Here is a 23,350-nt window from a genome sequence, read left to right on the forward strand (position 1 = left end):
TCAAAATAAGACATAAGAAGGTTCATTTTTTATTTACCTGTTTCCTTTATTTCCACAAAAAAGTTCTAATCTCACTTGAACGATAAAAAAAACTGAGGGATTGTTTCCTATTATAATATTTGGCGTGTCATCATAAGGACCAACACATTTCATCTTGTTATCGCAAACTCAAACACCCTGATAAGAAATACACAAGGAAATGACTCAGACGACGTTTTACAAAATCAGTTATGGCTATTGGCAAACTGTGTCGTGAAGTAAAACACGTCTAGTGTTTCTATATACAATAGCAAAGGCCTTCAAGCTGATCAAGTAGAACCCAAGGCATTGAGTGGCATCTGTAAGAGAAAATGAATAAAAATGTTAAAATATTACTTATTTCTCGTTGAAGGCCAAGTTTGCGTGATACAACTCCTACGCACAACTGCCGAAAGCAAGTTGCCCACGTTTTGCCGCTTACATCACGAACTATGTAAAGACCTGGTTAAACGAGAATGTTACATATCAGAGAAATTTAGAATTCCGTTTATGGCAAACGGCAAACATCAGAAATGATCACGTGACCATGTTTAATCTATATTTGCCGCTCGCTGTTTTCAGTTCCTCAGAAAAATTGAGAAGTTTGGCGTTAGCCTAAAAGGCCAGAAATATTTTGCACTATTCTCATCTAAGTACTGATTTTTTAAAACATAAACGCGAATCTCACATTTGCCGTACAAGTAAACGCGATTCTTAATCTTTCCATTTTTTTTCAGTCGGTGATACAAGCATACTCGGAAAAAAGGAAATTTGATGACTAGCTCGGATGATCTATCATTGAATTACAGAAGACTCGTGGAGCTGGGCCATTAATGATGTTGCTGTGGAATTTTGTCGGGGAAACAGAAGTTTTGCCGTCTAACGTTAGCCGCGCGAGAACTGAAATGAATCCAGCTTTTTTGGAACGCGAAAAAAGTTAACTCCAAAACAATGTCGCTTTCTACACCGTGTTTCCTATTTCAGCCAGGCCTTAACGCTAAACTACACTTCCAAAAACTGGAAATTCAGACAAACGCTGAGCGCTGCAGCAGTATTGATTTCTGTGAGAAGCGCACAATAGGTCAAATAGCTCACGTGATTTGTTTTCTTTTCTTTTTTGGTCTTGTTTTGGTTTTTTGAAAACCAAACCATTTTTTTAAATTTTAAACGACTATTTCTCAATGTCGCGGCAAACATGACCCAGCCCCTGAAATATAGCGCTAGTCAAAACAAAAGAAAAAAAACGCAATACGAGCACTTAACGGATTGATAGCGACGAACGCTTTTCTGTCGCTCCATACAGCGGCACGTGCCTTGAAACTGATTTATGATAAGCGACAAGTGTAGCTGCACGATTTTAATCAAGACTAAGCTTATCTTTTACCCCGCGGAGCAGAGATGGCGGGTTTGCATGGAGTCCATACTGTTTTAACCAAAACAATAAGGCGCCTGCATTTAAATATGACGATAACGAAAGGAGTGAATTGATTGTCAATTGCAAATCTGACGGGGGAGTGGGTGGAGGGCTCAAAATGCACTAGGATACCGGGTGCTTAGCGTAAATGTACATGCGCGCACTGGGTACTCACTTCACTTCCGGTACCACATACGGATGGGCTCGCTCCGACGAATCTTCTTCTGCAACTGTAGAACGCCATACAGCAGCGCCTCGGCGGTAGGAGGACAGCCTGGAACGTAGATATCCACTGGAACGATCCGGTCACAGCCACGAACCACTGCGTACGAGTAGTGATAGTAACCACCGCCATTCGCACAGCTGAGATAGAAAACAACACTGAATAACACAGCTATAGACACTTTAAATTTAACTGATGGCGACTCTCATAAACAACTCTAACAGGAACATGAACCATTATACAACTTGAAAAAAAAAAAGAGAAGAAGAACAGCCAAAGGAAAACCACAACCTAAGTGGTTCTTTAAAATTACAAGATTTTCGTTTTCATTAGCTAAGCAACATATAGATAGTAATGGCTAACACGAACAACAGTGCTGTTTAAAAGTCGGTAAAGATACAAGGCCAGTGATGTCGCTAGGAAAGTTGTTTCAAAGATAAGGAGCAGCCGAGAAAAAATGCCCTTGCTCTTAGCGTAGGTAGCATCTTGCCACTGGGGACCCTCAGCAGAAGCTTTTGATTGCCGGACCTTAGTTCGTATATAGCAGGAATTTTACGACTAATAAGTTCACAAACATAGTCATTCCATGAACTGCCTTGAAACACAAAAGAATGAATGTACATGTATTAACCTCCTTACTTCGCCACTGACTGGAACAGAAACTAAAGCTGTGGCACTCTTCAACAAGAGCATTTTAAAGAAAACAGCTCGTACCACTGAGTCCACTCAGAGAACTGTACATGTAAAGGCAAACGTTCAACTTCGGGATCAACACCATACATGCGTTAAAATAAAAGTTAATGATTGTACCTTCCCATGGAAATAACCCAGCGCGGCTCAGGCATCTGGTCATACACCTAACAACGAACAAAAACGGAGCAGCACTTATTCTCAAATTCAAACCAGAAGATACACTGGATATTGAATCTAAAGTTTACCATAAATTTCCGTCCGGTGTCATTTCTAACAAACAAACATTTTCAGTAGAGGGGACCATTAATTTTCTTGGAAATTCTCGGGACTCTTAGCCCATTAACTGTTACTCGATGCTGTACTTTCAGTGTAACAATTTCAAAGGTTTCGTGATATTTACTAGAACAAATTTTTATATTTTGACCAGGAAAATAATCCCCAGATTCACATTCACCTGGGGAGCAGGGATGGTGCAGCGGTGAGAGCACTCGCCTCCCATCAATGTGGCCCGGGTTCGTTTCCCGGACTCGGCATCATATGTGGGTTGAGTTTGTTGTTGGTTCACGTCGTTGCTCTGAGAGGTTTTTCTCCGGGTAATCCGGTTTTCCTCTCTCCTCAAAAACCAACACTTTTAAATGCTAATTCGATTTGGAATTGTCCCCAATTAGTGCTCTGCGCTAAAGACATTGACTCTTAAGTAAAGTCATTTCCCGGGTTTTAGAGGAAAAGTTCTAAAATTGGAAATAACGGGAGATACATGTACTAAGAAATGCCTTCAGTGTAAAGGCGTACCAGTGACATACAGTGTAACAGGCATCTTAAAGTGCCCTGTTAAGTCACAGCGAATTTTGTGACACAGAGCACTTGAACCTCCGCCAACAAATTCCACATTTTCGGTCTGTCTCACCAAGAAATTCAGACTCCCATATGAGGCCTCTCTGTCTTATATTGGCCTTGCTACAATTCATTGTAATTAAAATTTGGCCACCAGATAGCCAAAAAGGTACATTCGTAAGTAAAATACACTAAACGGCTTCCATTACAAGTGTAGTGGTGTTTCCACTTATGTCCAGAAATGCACCTAACCCTGACCTAAGACAGTGGTATCTTTCATGTACTGTACTTTGTAAGGAGAAACTACAGGAACACGATAACAGTAATTGCTCAAGAATGATGTATTGTTCAGTTAGTGACACAGTCATATTCTCGGAAAAAGGAAATCCGAGTGCCCAGTGGTAGAGCATCCGTACCAGTGATCTGGGCCCGGTTGTTCGAAAGCTGATTAACACTAATACACGATTAAAAGTTAATCGAGGTTTTCATCTCGCTTGTTAAAAATGGTTTTAAAGGCTAATTCCAAGCTAAAGGTATTTAGAAAAGCCTAAGTCAATAATGAAGGACAAAAATCTTTTGGAAGAATCTTTGTTGATTAGTAATTAAACTCGAGTCAAAGTTTGCGTTAATCCAGGATTAGCTTAATCGGGCTTTGAACAACTGAGCCCTGAAGGTCTTAGATTCAATTCCTGATAGGAGCACTCGGATTTCTTTTTACGGTACCGAGTATGCCTGTGTCACTCACTGAATAATACATGTACATCATTCTCATTCATTTACCAGGCTTAAAATATACCACCACAAGTAATTAGTTACATGTACCTTTCTCAAAGCTGGAGCCATCTTGTTTGTCAGAGTTCCAGCGACAATCATGACATCAGCTTGGCGCTAAACACAGGAACAATTTAAAGTACAACAAGTACATCAATATGTACAAAGTGTTGTATCCACAAACAATTTATTTAATATGCAGACCATAAGATGCCCTGCAATATGGTAATTAAAGTACACTGAACACTTTCCATTTGATTCTTAGGTGTGTGGGGCTCTTTCTTTCATTCCTCCCTTCTCCAGGAGAAGAGATACCCTGCCTCCCACGCTTGCTTTTTTAAAGTGGGTAAGTAAGAAAGTTAATTATTTAACAAGGGTAGCATTGAAGGGACACTGTCATGGCGATTTTGCTGTATTTTGGTCAAAACTCCTCAAAGATTTGACTAAAAGCCTTTTTGCTAACAAGAAATATTATTGCTCTTTTACACCGGGAAGAAAATATCAAGGGATTTCTCCAAGAAAGAACTTACTATAATCAGTTTTGAGCGACTTTTCCAAAATAGACAAGAAGAACTTGAAAAAATGTTGCAATCCATTTTCATCCTAGCCTTTTGCAGTCAAACATAATCAATACTAGTTTCTGTGCACTTAATAATTCTGCCGATTCAATTTTTTTTTTTTGGCTATTCAAAGTGACAGTAACATAGGTGACACAACCCCTTTAATAGCTCAAAGCTACATTTGTTGCAAACCTGTGGCCCTCCAAATAGACAATAATTACAGTCATCTAAAATAATAATTAAGGTGAAAGGCCTATCTGCATGTACAAAAGAGCTGAAAAAAAAACACAAACTATAAAATAAATCAGTGCACAGTTGTCGTTGACTAAAAATAGGTGACACGAGAAAACACATAACTCCAATAATTTTGTCCATGTACAAGCGTTCAATGCATGTCTACCTTTAAGACTCCCCTGGAATTCAATGCTAGTTTAATGAGAAAAGCCTTTCAGCATGCAAGAATAATTTATTATTATTTTTGTTTTTACTCAAACCCAGTTTTGGGGGAAAAACAATTCACATTATGGAAGAACGAATTTAGAGATCACACAGATTCACAGAACTGAATTAGTCTGAGAATATCAATGCTACAGTGTTATTAACAAGGCAATGCTTCCTGCTGATGACAGTTCTCTTATTTCTGGTTGTGCTATGCGAACTTATTTCCTACAAAAATTATTAACGTTTGGAATACTTACAGGACTTGCTCGAAAGACAACACCAAACCTGTCCATGTCGTACCTGTGAAGAAACGCAAGAATTTTATGTTAAGATCACAGCTCAGGACTCTTTACGTATTTCTTAGAAAGTGGCTGTAGAAACCAGTTAACTAGTTTCAATATCTCAAAGAAACTTGGAGTACATAGGACTACTACCCATTAGAGGAATTCTACAGTCTACAGGAGTTTCATTACAAGCTGGCTTCTGGAGGTGTACCACCACTTACAATGCCTCTCACTGCCGGTAGCCTCCCTTTCAGACACTCTTTTGGCTTGTCACGCAATCTTTTCTCCTTCTCATTGGAGAGGAAAGATTGCGTGACAAGCCAAAAGGGCGTCTGTGAGGGAGGCTACACCACTGAGTTACTAAGTATAAAAAATTATGACAGAAGAAAATAGTTTAAATCTCACTCAATTTTATGCCCACAATAATGGAAATTGCATCTGAGGTTCTAAATGTAGGTTTAAAGATTTTATGGGGAGCATGCCTGGGGGAAAGGGGTCAAAAGGCCCCTGAAATAGCCATGGCCACCTACACTATACAGTATCACTGGTGGGCAGTTACAACCAAACTTAATGAAACCCCTGAATGTAGTTACTACCAGTAAATAAATTATTTTGTTAAGTTTACAAGTGCCATTGCAAGGTTATACACACTGTATTTTTTCCCACCATTCATGTAAATTAATATCAGTGAAGAATAGAACAAAGGATTGCCAGTCAACTGCTGAGAAGTTACATGTACTAGAACTCTGGTGCAAAGTGTCTTATCCAAGAAGACAACACAGGAACACACCAACAAAATTTTGCTAAAGACTTTGACAAAAAATGCATTCTATGACACCTGTTGAACATGGTCTTCAGCACATATATGTACATGTACATAAATTACATTAAATTACATACACTGTACATTAATTTAGATTAAGTTTACCTTGGAGCAGCAAAGTGCATCATTTCAACAGCGCAACATGCAAGACCAAATGTCATTGGCCACAAAGAGCCCTGGAAAATTACAAGAAAAACCATGCATTTACATTAAAATGTTTTAAATTTGAGCAGAGTAGAACCACATCACTAACAGTGTATACAAAAGTTGCATGACTATAAACATTCCAGGGTTTTCATAGATACAGTAGAATTAAGAAACAACAAATAAGAAGGGGTGGAGGAAAATCACCAAAAGTTCTTGAGAACCTTTAGTGAAATCAGCATAATAAGTTAATTGTGAAAGAGTCGTCTACCTGTAGAAGGAGGATGAAAAGCACCCGCTACCAGTCCATTATCCTAATTTCCTAGCCATTGTCAACTGGAAACACACTGAGCATTGAGAATGATGTATTATTCAGTCAGGTAGAATGTATTTATTGTAACACAGTCCTACTTGGAAAAAAAGATCCAACTTCTCCTAATAGGAGTCAAACCTATGACATTCCAATAACGATTACATGTACTTTAGATACTCTACCACTGAGCTATTGACTGTATGGGAAGGACAGTCATAGGTTCAATTCTTATTAGAAGAATTTGGATTTCTTTTCTCTGACTATGCCTGTGTCACTGACTGAACAATACATCATTCTCATATTATTTACCAGGCTTACAGTCAAACCACATCACGCATGACCAGTATTTTTGAAATTTGAATGGAGTTTTGAAATTTACATGTCAGTTTTGAACATCGCCAATGAGATTTTAGAGTTCCAGTAGAAATTTCCCTAGTTTATTGACGGTATAAAGCTATGAATTTTTCTTTACATTACAGCATTAAGTATTTCAAGAATAACATTTGTTTCCCAAGTATTTTTAATTTTTTTCTGTTAATGCGTTTTTCAGAGAAATGTTCAACATTCCATTCACATGTCGGACATTACAAAGAGAAATTCAAATGTTCATTTCATTCTCGGAAATACTGCTCACATGTGACGTGAATTGACTGTAAAATATACATGAACCTTCATATTAATTGTGTTCCATGCTGAGCCTTGTTACCTAGACTTTCTTTTCCATGATGATAGAATTGTCTTGTAAGAACAAACTAGGTCATTCTAAAACTTACCCTGCGAGCCCAGTTGACTAAGTCATCAATTTTGGCAACAACAAATTCTGTAAATCATAATAAAAATACAATCAATAATAATTACCATTATCATCATTAGCAGAGTACTAACATAAAAATCACTATTAGAGTAACAAAAATAAATAAACCCATTTATGGTTTGTTGGCATTATCCCTTGGCTGAAAGATTTTTATTTTTAGTATTAGCATTTATTTAGACACAATAGAAATTACAATAGAGCTGATGCGGTCATGTTACGAATTAAAAATAAAAATGTAATAAAAATAACAAATGTCAACACATTTCAATAAAGCTGAAACTAAAACCTATTCACAGTTAACCTAAAACAATCAACTCTGACATATTCACATTTAAATCAAAAGTCTAAATTATTCTAAGAAGAACACTTTTCAGTTTATTTTTAAAACAGTTTGTACCAGCTCTGTAGCTCCCTTGTTTGTGTATCCAGAGAGTTCCAAAGGCTTATTGATTTGTAAGACTAAGAAGTAGATTTGTGAGGGAGGTCCGTTTTCAAAAGCGGTACCTTAAAGGTCAGTTTCCTTCGTGGATTGTATTTGCAAGTATACTTCTCAAAATATTTTTAGATAGAGACAGGAGCAGTTCCATAAAAAGCTTTATGAGCCAACAGTAGCAACCTTAACTTGTACAAATCATGCATAAAACTTCATTTCTCTTTCAACTGTGGGCATTACATGTGTTACATGTATAAATAATACAGCTGCCTGAATGGATTAAGTTAATAACTACAATCCTTGGGATGGCTTGCTCAATGTGGACTACTTTGGCATAACTCCAAACTGATCCCCCTTCTCCCCCAAACAATTTCAATCAACAGAGAACAACCAATAAAGGCAAAAACCTGGGAACATTTTCAATGAGGGCAGGAGGGGGGAGGGGGGTATTTTCCAAGAATTCCTCTTCCCAACCTGTTACTGGGAAACCATCCCAACTCTGTAGCAAAGTACAAAACAACAAACCATTAATATATACTGTAGCACACAAACAAAAACTGGAGCAGGTTGCAATCAGTGCAATATGCATTATAAACATGAAAGCATGTGTACAAAGAAGCAAGCTACAACCATACACCCATTCTATTAAAAAGTTCTTTTTCATACAGTACAGGCGAAGGCTACCCGCATATAGCGAAAGCTAATCGAGGCAGGTAGGAAAAAAAAATTAGTTACACTATTTCATACATTACAGGTGAACTGAAAAATAGAAAGCAACTGATTCGATAGCAAAATTAATTAGACGGCAGCCAATAAACAACTACATAAATAATTTAACATCCACTTTCACTTGGTACTGTTCAAATAACATGACACAAGTCCTAATTAATGCAGTGTCACATAACCTTCATACAAGCATACATGTAAAATTTACATGTAATTTGAACAGTAAAAACACTACTTTGCCACATACACGTACAGCAAATGCGTGCTGTCCTCATCCTGTACATGTACGTGCTACATTGTACACTATTTCACATCATTTTCCTCACTATAATAGTTGTCACAAAAAGCCATATCATGTAAGTTGGATATTTTCTTGAATCTCTTATTACTGTAGATGTTTTGGTGTGTATAAAACTACACATTAATCTTCACCTGTCGTTAATGGCATAAGTGATAAATGAAGACCGCAGTAATAAATTATTAAACACAAAACACTTAAGAAAAATTAATGTATGCTTAATGTACACTGTAGATTCATGTACCTGCAGCATTGTCCAACCGTCCTTTTGCTTTGCCAGTTGAGGCTGCAGCAGTACTCTGGTGTTTACTCACAGCTACTAGTCTGCAAAGGTAATGAGATATCCCAACCCTTTTGAATTCCAGGCTAAATGATTTAGCATGCTCAGCTACCAGTAATCAAGATTTTAAGGACGGGGCCTACTAATACTGAAGTATTTTTGCGCGGTTTATGACTATGTGGGAAAAGCAGATGTTAGCAAGGGCTATGAAAACCAAAAAGAAAATTGGGGGTAACCACACATGTTTTAGAGATAATATTAAGCAACAATTATTCTGAAAAGCAGTAAAATACAAAGCAATGTATGGCTGTAAATTTTCACACATTCGCAGTGCTGTAAACTTTCACCAAATATGGCATACAGTGCAGCTCAGAAATAAGCGAACCAAAATGTGTGAGTAAAACGCGTATAATACGCGTATGCGACGCATACGCTTATATACTTATAGGCGTATGTCTCATTAGTATGTATGAGCTAGCCTATTGTTTCTTCTACCTATTGTGGAAAGGTCATTGTTGATTTCAATGGGCATTTCAAAAAACACTGAAAAATTGGTGGTCAAGCTGCATGTTTGTCGATCGTCTTGTGCTTATTCTGGCTGCTTGTTGTTGACCGCTGTCGATCGAGCGTAATTGATATCAAGTGTATGAGTATCAATTTTTGCCCAAATTCCTCATTATGATTAAATAAAAAATGTTGCCAAAACGATAAGCCTCATGTTGAGAGGGAACCACTTCATATTTTAATTGTCTTTTCTAAAGCACTCCATTTCTTGAGCTGAAATTCAGCTTACGCTCGCGGCGGCATATTTTTTATAAACGTTCACTTGCCAAAAATAACGCATAATGTTCGGCGCGTAATGTTTACAAATTTGTGATCGGCGCATCATAGAAACTTTGAAGAAAACTCTTGGCTTTGAAGAAAGAGCACTTTACCGTTTGAATCACCGGAGATATCGTTTTTTCAGTCCCTGCCGTGACGCTACAAAGACAAATAACGTTTCACAATGGACTAACGCCAGCGCGTGCCGAACCAAAACTTCTCCTTGCAGAAAAATTAAATAAATGTGATCCGCGCGTCACAGGAAGTTTCAAGAAAAATATTGCCAATGAAGGGAGAGCATTTTACCGTTTGAATCAGCGAATTCTGCCAAAGAGAACCAGAGATATCGGTTTTTTTTTAGTCCTTGCCGTGACGCTACAAAGACAATAACATTTCACAATGGACTCATGCCAAAGCGTGCTGAAAAACAAAAACTTTGAAGGAAAATCTTGTCTATGAGTGGAAAGCATTTTACCGTTTAAATCAGCAAATTCTGCCGAAGAGAACTGGAGATATCCTTTTTTGATAATATAATGCAAATTCATCCTGCCGCACCGACCACCGCTAACGATATGTAAACATCAACGAAAGATACATGTTACGGTATTTACGATCATGCTTGTTTAGACTGTTTAGGGCTGTTTCCACAGGTAGTGTAGACGAGCGAGCTAAAAATTATTTTCTCACCGAATACATTTTAGTAGAAGAAAAATTAATCGACTGGTTGTCGAATCATCGCTTGTAAAGCGATAAGTTTCGAAATACGGCAGCCACCGCTCTCGGCCTTCGAGCTTGTTCTGCCAGTAGCGACAAAGCGAACGCGAAGCTTGTTGTTAACGCACATCCAGCAAGTAATATTAATTCGATAAACTATTTTTCTTTTCTCGGAGAATCAAATTGACAAAAAAAGAGCATGTCGGTAGTAAGGTTTTTTATCATTGAGTTTCCGAAGCGAGCAAGCTTCGAAATACAACACCTTGTATTCAAGTTTGTCAAAGCGAGGTTCTAAACGCGTTCTATTATAGTCCTGTCGATCATCATTATTTGAATTTCGTGCTGCGGGCTGTCGCTTTTACATTACCGTTTCTTTTGTTGTGCAAGACAATGCCACATAAAGCAAAGGTATGGCAATGAATAACAAAGGCAGGACATACGCGTATGAAAACATACGCATAAGCGTATAGCAGCATACGCATACGCGTATTACTTGCGTATGGTACGCGTATGCGATGTTCGCTTATTTCTGAGCTGCACTGTACTCTCACGGCTGGGTTAAGTTTCTCTCTTCCTTTAGCTAAAATACACGTTTTTTTGGAGTTGGAAGTTAAACGAAATAGCCTAAAGAACACTTGACAATGTATAGAGTCATATCTCAGGTATACACTTGTATCTTTAAATAATTATCTTTTACACAGATCACATACACATGACACACATGCACATGTGCAGTGCGCAAAATATACGAAGTGATTGGTTTCACCAATCACTGGCCTACCAAACAATTTTCCATTATAAATACATAATATTTTTATTGATGTCTACAGTACTGCTCAAAATAATGTAAGTTGACAGTCTCAACTTGATCCTTGAAACTCGATTCCCAAGCCTCAAAGAAGGAGACATTCAAGTTTCAAGCCACAAGAATATTGAGGATGAAGAATTGTGGATCAAGAGTCGAGAAATGAGGAGTTCTCAAATATGCAAACTTGAGGTTTACCAATGGATCCTTCTGTCCAATTTATTTTTCAAAACAGTTCATTAAACTCTTGACTCAAAACTGAAAACCCTGACCTCAAGAGTCTCAAAACTCGACTTGAGACTCAACTCTTGAAATTTTCAAGAATTGAGTCTCGAGACACAAGGAACTGTCAACTTGCATTTGAGCGTAAATTATGTACAACTCTTACCCCTGAGGACATGCCCTCCACAGTATTATGCTGTTGAAAAATTCACGGCTTATAGCTGGCAAGACACTGCCACCTACCACAACAAGAAGAGAGATGTTTTCATGACAAAATGGTTTTTAAAGGATGGTATATTATAAAGTTCTATGTAACTAATATACATACAAAATGAAAAAGTCCCTCTAAATGGTCTTAAACTCGATGTTTTAATCCAGCACGAGTCCTCAGTCATGCTATTTCCTAAACTTTCATTTGGTTATCAACCCAAACAAAAGAATTCAGCAGCAAAAACAAGGCAAATAATTATTCAAATGATGGATCAGAGAATTATATTAACTCTGCATTGTACACGCATGTTAAAGTGTGAAAGTGAACCAATGAATTTTCTTCTGAGAGTTACCCCTAGAAAGGAAAATGGGAGACCACATAAGGCAAAGAAGAAAGCTTCAACCTCAGCGGGAATCGAACCTACGACCTCCGGCAGATTTGATCAATTGTTGTTTTACTGACTCGACTGGGTTACAAGGCCTTGTAGCTCAGTCGGTACAGCAACGGTGGATCATATCTGAGCCTTGAAAGGGCAAACATAAACTATCACTCAGAAGAATAACTGTTAGTTGGTATAACTTATGTACGTCACAAATGTACGTAAACAGGGCAAACAAGATCAGAAGACGGCTTGCTCGTGATTAGAGTCTGCACAGAACATCAAGCGAAGGCGGCCACGGCGACCGAAAAGTTCTCGATTTATAAACAGCGAGACAACAAGAAAGTAATTCAATATTAAAACGTTACATAGACGAAAAGGACGTAGAGAAAAAGACTTCTTTAAACGACAAAAACAGCGATCTAATATCACCTACCATTGCGCAGTGCAACCGCCATCTTGGATTGTCATTACATAACGGCCTCGACTCCAAGTAAAGTCGCGCGAAGGATGGACATCATGCGTCATAAAAGCAGCAATGAATTATACCCAAGGAGAAATTGATACCCTTCCATTTAGGACTTCTGACACAAAATCACTTCAAACTCACACCCGCTAAAAGTTGATCATTGATTTTTTTTTTGTTATTAAGCAGCTGAATTATCCTGCAACACTCTGACACAAAGACGAAGCACTAATGTGTTTATTCAATTTTTCTTATATACTTTCAGACGATCGAAAGTGCTGCGAGTCAGTAGGAAAGCAAAGTTACAATGAAGAGCCTTAATGTGAAAAGAAAAATATTCCTATTTTTGCAGGTTAGTAATTTTAGTAATATTAGCCACTTTTCGCGAAATTTAATCAAACAAATTTGGCAGTACATTTTCACTGTAAAAAAACTCAGCGCAATTCTTTATGGCAGAATCGTTAATACGGTCAGAACGCAACCGGAGAGGATTTCAAAAAGCGGCCTGATAAAAAAGACACTCGGTTCCGCCATTAGGCTCAATTAGGCGGTATAAAGACACATTTGGATAAGTCGCAACAATTTGATGTTTTCTCGCTCTTTAATCAGCTGAAGTTTAATGAGAGAAAATCATACTTCCTGACACAAATTAGGAGTTGCTTTTTTCTCAGTTGTTCGAAAACTGAGTAGATTTGCGGAAATCGAAATACAATTGCCTGAACAGGCCCAGAGTCATTACCCTGTACCGGGTGCAGATGCCGTTATTTGCTTATTAAGATTTTTTGGACCATTGGCCACTGCAGCCAAGGTAAAGTGGTCTTTATCTCAGTGTTAAATAACAGAATCATAATCAGAAGTCTTTTTAAGCTACTAAGGCGCTTTAGTGAAATATCTGCAGTCTGTTGGCAAAAGGAGCCTTAAATGTTCAGCTGGTTGCAAAGTAATTAATGTGTGAAATGTCGTCTTTAACTTCCGCAACATGAATTAATTATAAAAGCATCTTTTGTCTCTGAAGAGAATACTGATTGTCTCCTTAGTACCCAAACACTGACCGTAACCCCAAACAAAGCCGTCATGACAGCTCGAACGCAGTGAGATTACACGCGTTTGAATTTCGAAAAATTAAGGCTGATTCATCTGCAACTATTAGAAGAGTTAAAGTTCGTTGGATTATCTCTATAAAGTTACAGTACTTTTTAGTGCGGAAGAAAATGCTGGTAATAAGAGCATGTCGGTGATTCTTGCTTTTTGTGGCCATTGTTAATTGAGTCATTTTGGGGCTCTATTTCCAAGCAAATAATCCATGCGAAGTTCTATGATTAGTGAACGCGGAATGAAAAGCCGAGAGAAGTGTTCGACAAAGCATAAAGTTTTTAATATCTACTGTCTCAAAAAAAAGTCAAATTATACCCTCATTAAAAGTCATATGATTTCTTTCCTCTCATTACAGTTCCAAATGATGTTTACAAAAACATCTGGTGCAGGTGAGTACTTCAAATAATAACATTTAGCATACCTATCGCGTAACGCGCAATCTGATTGGCTATACAGGTGCCGTCTATCGATCGATAGACGGCAGTTTGTCAGAGCGCGCGCGATTTAGCATGCATCATTGCAGAAATATACCAAAAATTATGAAATAAAAAGATTTTTTTTGCTTCATAGATCGATCACTGAGGTATGCTAAAACAATTAGACGGCTCGCTCTCGGTTTCTATCGCCTTTGATAGTTGGCTCGGGGCTTCGCCCCTCGCCAACTATCAGCCGATAGAAACCTCGAGCAAGCCGTCTAATTGTTAAATATTTCCAGCTCGTTTTCCGGCACCAATCAGTTCGCCTTCCTTCTTTCCAAGTGTAGTGTTGTATCTCCGGCAACCAAAAGCAACGAAACGCATCTGACAACGGTTTTCACTGATTGACCTTCGTAAAACCAAAACCAGTAGTTTAAAGTAATTTTGTTACTGTTACTCTGACCAGTAACGCGAACTCAGTGTAAACAGCGCAATGAATTAATTAAAACAATCAGAACTTGAATCAAATACATACTGAACCTATGCCAAGCGTGGGAACTTGCGCATGCGAGCAAGGCACTCAGATTGGTTTTGGATTTGGTTGAGAAAGTGGCGCGAGTTTTGCTAACCAGTCAAAGAGCAAAGTAAACCAAAACCAAATCAAACGCAAATTATTTTTACCCTTGACTGAAAAAGCCGTTATCATGCCAGTAACACTTTCGACAGATGAAAGCACGGGAGGAAGCGTATTGCTAGCATAAGGGCAACGATTACGTAAGAGGATGGTTACGAATTACAGGGAATGGACGCATGCTGCATCGAACTTTGAAGAGTGTATCGTCGCAGGCAAGAGACCTTTATCACTCGGCGGCCATGTTGAGTCTCGGGGAAATAAAAAGCTTTGTTTTTGCACGGCAAACCTCGGCCAGACAAATATATAAAGCGAGGCTTGCCGTGCAAAAACAAAGCGTTTTATTCTCCTGAGACTCAACATGGCCGCCGTGTGATAAAGGGTACCGTTTGTCCGATCCTTTGTAACAACTTGGAAGTCCGCCGTTTATCCAGGACTTGGGGGAACCTGTGATAACCTATATGCGATATGTCTGATAGCTCAAATTCATTCGTTTTTTGGTGGAATGTTTCGATCGTTTGATCAACCACTCTCTCTCACAAGAGTATGTGGGCGTCCACAATGCTGGGTTCAAATAACTGTCAACCTTGATAACCTCGTCGATGAAACTACTAGCAGTTTCTTTTTACTGAAATAGTCGAGCAGACGAGCTATCCGCGGTGGGAAAAAAGAGAGACTCAGGAAACATGGTTATGCCACGTTACATATATAACCATCAGCTAACTATCAGTTTGGATTTTTAGACGCCTAATTTGTTAGTGATTTAGCGCCAAAATGGGTTTTAGTAATTTTGGCACCAAATAATACGTATTGTTTCAGACCGCTATATGAGTCAAACCCGAATGATATAACAAACTTTCTAATTTTGAAATTATTTCACATCAAAGGAAACCGCATTTTAAATTGATATGGTAACAACAGCGAAAAGGAGGCAGTGACGCATTAAACAAAGCATTACTATAGTTGTTATGTTTAACCACCAGTTGTTAATTCAGTTGTTACTGCAAGAAAGTGGAATAAACGATATGATTAATTGGAGAAAGGAGTCAAAGAATTAGATTTATTTATCCGTAATTACAAACGGCGGATTTGGAAAAATTAGTCTGAGCATTTGAAGGCTGACAAATAAATTAAATTGCGCAAATGGTGATAATAGAGCGGTTTTCAATTGAGTGTCGAAAGTAATTTCGCGATTGCGTTGGTTTTGCATTATTAGGCTCTGCAATTGGTTAACAAAACTCGCGCCACTTTCTCAACCAATGGGAATCCAAACCAAAACCAATCGTCTTTTGGCCGCACGCGTTTTCCCGCGCTTGGCGCCTGTTACATGAATTTGCTTCGAATTCTGATTGGCTCTTTGTGTTGTTTACATCTCTTGCGATTGGCCAGAGTAATTACTTTGGTTTTGGTTTTATGACACTCAATTGGAAACTGCTCTAATAATAACAACAATAGTAATGATGATGATGATGATGATGAGAAGAAGAAGAAGAAGAAGAAGAAGAAGAAGAAGAAGAAGAAGAAGAAGAAGAAGAAGAAGAAGAAGAGGAAGAAGAAGAAGAACTTTATTAAAGTCTTAATAAAATCTAGCAGTTACACACCACTAATTGAGCAGCATCTTTTAGGGATTGGTTATTCATGCACTATTGATATGATGTAATTTTCGCCTAGTCAATTGAAACGACTTCAAGATTTTCAAGAGATAATATTCACGGCATTTGATATTTGTTTCAGTTTGTCCTTTTGCAATGGACTTGGCTTTCTTAATGGACGCATCTGGGAGCATTGGACTACAAAACTATGAAAACATGAAGAAGTTTATAAACGAAGTCATTGACCACTTCCACGTTTCAAGCAAAAGTAAGCATGACGCTTTAAAACTGAGTGACGTGAGCAAGTTGCATACTGCTGATTATATGATTAAAAAGTGTATCATTCAGGATAACCATTCCCGACAGTTTGATTGGCTTTGGCGGCCATGACATATGAGCCTTTGTATCGATCATGCCCCAGAAAATTATATTTTGTGATTGTTGGATATGAGATGATATCAACCAACTAGGCACTATGCATCTCGTCACTGCTATCTATCATCTCTTATCCAACACGCGTTCCTGAAAATATGTTGATTATGCTCAGTAAACACCGAAAAAGAGAGCGTGTCAGACGTTAGAGCGATTTAACTTCTTTAAGCACAGCCAGAGGCAGACTCAGTATCAACATTTCTTATGTTAATAAACCGAGTGGTTAATTGCAGAAACATGTTGGAAGTTTTGAGCTGTCCCCAAAACCTTCCAAACTTTTCCCACAATAAAACTTTTGCGATCGCTCACAAAGATAATTTTTAACGCAAAATATCTTTCGTTAAAAAGTGTTGTTAAAAATTGTGTCGTGCAGAGCGTCATCTCTTTCATTCTTTTCAGGCACGCATGTAGGCGTGGTCAGTTTCAGTTCGGTAGCTCGAACCGAGATTTCGTTCACGGACCAGCAAAACGTGGACAAAATAAAGGTGGCGGTTTCAAATATCAGCTACTACACGGGTGGCACAGATTTAGACGAAGGACTTAAGGAGAGTCGCGAAAAGTTGTTTTCCGCCAAGCATGGAATGAGAGCGAATGTACCGCATGTTCTGTTGGTGTTCACGGATGGGAAGAGCGGCAAAGGTAAGGTTTTAGGCTATAGGGCGCAAATGTGTTCACGCCCTTCAGTAAGATAGGGTAATCAGAAAAACGTGGAGAAGAATTTAAAGGTTTATGTGGAAATTCAAAGCCATAAAAATTGCTCAAAAATTCCGGTATACTTTTATAACTTTAGTAATTGAAAACCTAGCATACAAGTTGAAAGCTGAAATAGATTTTCCGAAATTATTTTACCAATTAATGCAATCTGGTTTCTTGTCGTACGTTACTTTCAAATTTTGTGCTTCTGCATGTGTTACCTGTCCACTTCAAGAAAAACAGTGCCAACCAACCAATTGATGACTCAGTTAAATTACCAAATGACTTAGAGGTTAAGAAACCTTGACATAAACTTGAACATAAAAAAAAACAGGCTTGAACAGGAGTTTGAACCCATAACCTTGCAATTTTCAGAAAGAAGCTTTCATTTCATCCACTTTCCACAGATACTCATCAGATTTTCAAGCAGATTACTGTATAATTTCATTCCAATTATTTTTCACAGGTATTGATGTTACCAAACAGGAATCACAACACCTTAAGGATGATGGGATTGTTATTTTTGCGGTGGGAATTGGTGACAATGTGAATTCGGCTGAAATACATGCTCTGGCATCTGACTCGAGTCATGTGTTTCAGGTCACGTCAACCGAACATATGTTACAAGCTGGTTATGGCTTAAAGATTGCGCTGGCTCTATGCTCAGGTAACTAAGACAACATGTCGTGGCACGGGTGATTCGCACTTTCGTTGCAAAGCGTTACTTGTTGTGAAGGCTAATGGGCGTGATTGATATGTGGCCGTGAGAGCGTTTTATTCTTGCACTGGTTGCTCTTAACAGCAACAGTCAAACTGAAAGATAAAGTACAATACTGTTTGAAACTGAAATGGTTAAACGATCGCTGGAAATGTACGACTTACAATTCTGTAGACTTGATCCACACACTTGTCACATCTTAGGCGGTCCCGCTTGAGTGAGAATCGAGTGTTTAAATACTCAGTGAGGCTTATTTGCATAATAGTTCCAGACCTTTCGCGCGTTTACTTTCGCGCCAAAACTAAGTCTTACACTAAGTGCAAATCAGGCCGTTTGCAGACAAATCAAGAATGGTTTCCAATTGAGTGTTGTAAAGTTTAAATGAAAGTGATTATTACTTAGTACTAATTAAGAGAGCGGATAGTCTTTCTCGTGCACTCTGATTGGCTTCTCAAACTCAAGATACTATTTGCTATCTACCTTCCTACTTTGTCCTGCCTCTCGTGTACGAATTTTTTTGCCGCGGCTTTGTCAGGTTTATTCGGCCGGTTATTCACAGGTTTAGTATATACTCAATTGAAGAAGCGTTGGCTACAAACCGGCGATAAGACCCAACAGCTTTCTGGGAAACGTTTGACTTTATGAGCTGCGTTGCATTCTTTTTGCTACAAAATCAAGGACGTGTGGATTTTTAGGCTAAAAGAAATTGATATTTCTCGCCGCCAAGAGAAAAACACGAAATATTCGATTCATGCGCATGCTTATCAGTAGATCACCCGATAATTCTATCAGGTCGCCTCATTTACACTTTCCACGGGGCAACGTTTTTTCAAAAGAATTATTCACTTCAATGTTGCGGAATATTGGTCTGCTGTCAAGCACTGCCATCTCCACTTCGGTGACAAATGGTTTTTATTATATAGACACGAGTGTTTTACTGGAAAATACACCACTCGTAAAATTCATTCGACTCTTGACAAGAGTACTTTATATGAGTCCGGTAAAGATTGAGCTTTCCAGCCATAAGGGTCCCATGATAAGCAGACTCGTGGAGCACGTTCAATTATTGACAACCTGGCTTACTCCTTTTCGAGTGGTCCCTGACGATTACGACAGACAATGACGATAATAATGATGGTGACAGTAACGATTATGATTATCGTCGCCATCATTATCACGGTCATAGTATGACCGTGATAATGATGGCGACGATATGAATGATGATTAAAACAATAAAAATACGACGATGGTGACCTTGACGATAATTTCCATTTTGAGAATGATGTATTATTCAGTGAGTGACACAGGCAAACTCGGAAAAAGGAAATTTGAGTGTTCCTATCAGGAGTCGAACCTAAGACCTTCCGTTTACGGTTCGACTCCTGATAGGAGCACTCGGATTTCCTTTTTCCGAGTTTGCCTGTGTCACTCACTGAATAATACATCATTCTCATTTATTCACCAGGCTTAAAATATACCATCACATTTATTTTGTTTTATCTTTTAGCTAACAGGGCGTCGAATGCGATCATTTTTCCAGTGGTCACACAACACTCACTCAAGCATCATACAGTGGCATCACGCACTACATATGATGATCTCGGATGTGCACTGATGTGTCTCAAGCACAGCTCATGCTACTCATTCAATTTCCACACACTGTCTCGCCTCTGTGAGCTCAGCTATGCCAGGAGAACCGACTTTCCAGGAGATTTCTACTATGATCATGGTTCTGTCTACAGCGAGTTAGACTTCGAACGAGAGGTCTAAAACAGTTATGGTGTTGAAAAGAATTCTATTGTATTAAAATGCGACACTTAAAATCTTATGATAAAACTCCAAGATAAACTGAATGCCAAGGAGAACTTGGACGGATAATAAACAACAATAATAATAATAATAATAATAATAATAATAATAATAATAATAATAAAAATAATAATAATAACAATAATAATAATAATAATAATAATAATAATAATTTATAATTTATTCACGCGCTATTTTAAGTTTCGCTTGGCTCACAGGTTACGCTATGCGCCCTGTGTTGCTTTCTGATACTGTGCATACAGATAGTTTTACTGTGCATAATAATAATCATAATCATAATCATAATAGTAAAAGGCTCTTGTTAGCGCGTTTAAAAATTCGCAATGCGCTTACAGTAACTAAGAATTAAAAAGGTAACATAAACAGCTTAACTGAGATGTAACTTATTTAATAAACTATTTAAATAAACAACTAGTTTTCCCGCTTTTAACCCTTTAAGCCCGAACAGTGATCAGCATCAAATTTCTCCTTGCAGTGATCAGCATCAAATTTCTCCTTGCAATATTAAAGTTAATTCAACCCCTGAGGACATGAGAATTAGAGATATGATCACCCAAGGTGAATTTTCTTGATATTTTAATAACTTCTCCACAGTACGTTTATAAGAAAAGTATGGGGACAAGAAAGGAGAATTTGTTCTTTGATATTTTAACTCAGGTAGAATAAATTGAAAGAACTTATGAAGTCGTCTGCCGTAGAAAAACGAGACGTCCTAACAGTATAGGTACCTGCGGCATTTGCATGTATTTAAGTCTTCTTCTCTATCGACTACCCTTGAGCTCCAGCTGTAAAATAAACAATGATAATCAAAATCGTACAGTGTCGAAGCTAATCAGTAATAATGAATGTAGACCCTGAAGCAGTACTCGCTTACTGATCCTCTCTTGGCTCAGTATATTTCTATTTATTAAAAACTGCATCATTGTATAATGCAATTCGAGGGATTTGATTGGCTTAGCGGCCATGGTATATGAGCAATTATACCATGGCCGAGAAATGGCGACCATTAAATTGCCTTCTGGTCGTTCTTGCACAGCGAAATCAGTAAGATCTAGCAATATTTCTCGGTTGTTTTTAATAAAACAATTATTCCACTTGCGCTTGTTGGATATGAGATGATTATAGCCAACTCGGCGCTTCGCGCCTCGTTGGCTATCTATCATCTCATATCCAACGCGCGCTCGTGGAATAATTTAGTTAGTGTCATTTTGATCTGTAATAGGAAATGGGAAATAGATATTAAAACCGTTTAAGTCTGAAATACATGCAAAAATTACAGAGAGATTTAACGCTCGACGTTTCGGAGTCATCTTGACTCCATTATCAAGAGAAAAAAAATCAGTTTGTGAACACGGATATTTAAATAGGCTAGAGCTGAAATTTTTTCTCTTGATAATGGAGTCAAGATGACTCCGAAACGTCGAGCCTTAAATCTCTCTGTAATTTTTGCATGTCTTTGCTTCAGCAAATCCCTTTTAATTTAAAGTCTGAAATAGGTTGTGTTTTAATCCCGTTCGCAGATTCCTACCGTTCGCGGAGACAAGATTAGCTTTATGCAATTTTTTGCAATATAGAATTGTTCGGAGATTTGCCCCGCTTTACCTGAGAAATGGGAAACATTTCAAGGGTTCAATGTGGAAAAATGATACCAAAGATTGATTAGTTTTGATCCGCGAGATAATTAGATCAGCATTTCGTCCTCCTATGACAACTGATTCGCCCTGTGCGTCAAGAGCACATTTTTGGAAATCACTGAAACAAGCGCAGATGTAGCAATTTTAACTTATGTTGATTTGGTATGTTATTTACTTTGAATTTCAACATAAGCCATGTCCAGTATAACATCATACGCCGTGTCCTTGTCGCGGGGCCCGAAAGTGACGTTACCAGCTGTTGAGATGATCGAAAAGACGCGCTCGGTCCCAGGCACTGAGACAGGCAACTCGGCTCACTCGATAAACGCCATTAGGCCTGAGAACGAGGCTAAACCATCCCTATATAGAGTTGGTGATCTCAGACAGCTTAGCACCGGCTAATTAACAATTAGACGGCGAGCTCGAGGTTTCTATCGGCTGATAGTTTGCGAGGGGCGAAGCCCCGAGCCAACTATCAAAGGCGATAGAAACCGAGAGCGAGCCGTCTAATTGTTTTAGCATACCTCAGTGATCGATCTATGAAGCAAAAAAATCTTTATATTTCATAAATTTTGATATATTTGTGGAATGATACATGCTAAATCGTGCGCGCTCTGACAAACTGCCGTCTATCGATCGATAGACGGCACCTGTGTAGCCAATCAGATTGCGTTTTACGCGATAGTCGGTCACTGAGGTATGCTAATTATAAATAGCTGGCATAGCTACAGCTTCTTCGCCAATTACACCCGGGTAGTACTGTTGATTTCTGTCGGAAAACTTCCTATCTTTCAAGAAGCGGGTTTTTTTTCTGTTTGAACTTCTAAGCAAACAAATAAGTGTTACACCTTCTTCTTGCCCAGCTGGCCGAGGTCTTTACACCGCCATCTTGATCCTCATATCCACTTACGTGCTCCCCGTGTTTCCGCTCTCTAATCAGGCTCCTCCGCTAGTTCTGAAGGTCAATAACCACATAGCCTGCGTAGCAGCCGTTTCCAAGGGAGCGCGAGAAACGAACAATAGCTTAAAGGGACTGGGAAGGAGCAAGAAAAAGGGTTCTCTTCGGAAACCATCGTTCACTGCCCGCGCTCGCTTGGAAAGGAAACGACCACTACGCTGGCTAAAATCCACAAAGTCAACGTCGTTCCTAAGACTGCTCTAGCTCTTCTTGGATCGAAGAGAGGACCTGGGACCCGTGATCGAAGAGAGGACCTGGGAACGACTTTGTCACTGAGTCTGGTAAGGACTGACTTTGTCAACAGTGAAACCATGAACACTGGATTTAGTTTTGAAATGTTTACTTTATTGCAATGGAAGATTAAGCTCTCACGTGAATGATTGTAGTGAAGGGGTTAGTTTCTAACGAAACTGTGGTACTGCGTCGATGAGGGAGTGAAAGCGAATATTTAGTTTTATAAATTGAGTTCAGTGATAAGGTAATTTGGTCACTGTAAAGAGACTCGAATGCTGACGTTTCAAGCATTATTAGTCCTATTCTTAGAGCGAATGCTCTTAAGTGAACCCTTCGCTCTGACGAAGGGTTTAAGCTCGAAACGTCAGCACTCGAATCTCTTTACACTGGCCAAATTACCTTATCAACTCTGTTGATAAAACCACTCCA

The 23,350-nt window shown here is 38.6% G+C and overlaps 2 protein-coding genes across 2 annotated transcripts in view; one reads left to right on the forward strand and one right to left on the reverse strand.

The window, feature by feature from the left end:
• Positions 1–20,563, forward strand: part of LOC146479183 (matrilin-1-like) — an 80,015-nt gene extending 59,452 nt beyond the window's left edge. The window contains exons 2-7 of the mRNA XM_085111434.1: positions 12,954–13,040; positions 14,139–14,172; positions 16,565–16,690; positions 17,254–17,493; positions 18,014–18,214; positions 19,773–20,563. Coding sequence (XP_084967560.1) covers positions 12,996–13,040; positions 14,139–14,172; positions 16,565–16,690; positions 17,254–17,493; positions 18,014–18,214; positions 19,773–20,035 — 909 coding nt within the window. The 5' untranslated portion in view covers positions 12,954–12,995 and the 3' untranslated portion in view covers positions 20,036–20,563. The remainder of the gene's footprint in view (positions 1–12,953; positions 13,041–14,138; positions 14,173–16,564; positions 16,691–17,253; positions 17,494–18,013; positions 18,215–19,772) is intronic.
• Positions 7–12,710, reverse strand: LOC146479188 (uncharacterized). Its single transcript, XM_085111435.1, has 10 exons — positions 12,659–12,710; positions 11,799–11,871; positions 9,034–9,113; positions 7,292–7,338; positions 6,167–6,237; positions 5,212–5,254; positions 4,005–4,070; positions 2,466–2,512; positions 1,608–1,795; positions 7–338 (listed from the first exon to the last, which is right to left on the reverse strand). Exons 1-9 carry the CDS (start codon positions 12,678–12,680, stop codon positions 1,609–1,611), a joined length of 636 nt encoding a protein of 211 aa, XP_084967561.1. The 5' UTR covers positions 12,681–12,710; the 3' UTR covers positions 7–338; position 1,608.
• Positions 20,564–23,350: the final 2,787 nt, after the last annotated feature.

Source organism: Pavona decussata, unplaced genomic scaffold, assembly GCF_977016875.1.
Source record: "Pavona decussata unplaced genomic scaffold, jaPavDecu1.1 SCAFFOLD_61, whole genome shotgun sequence".
Lineage (NCBI taxonomy): Eukaryota > Metazoa > Cnidaria > Anthozoa > Scleractinia > Agariciidae > Pavona > Pavona decussata.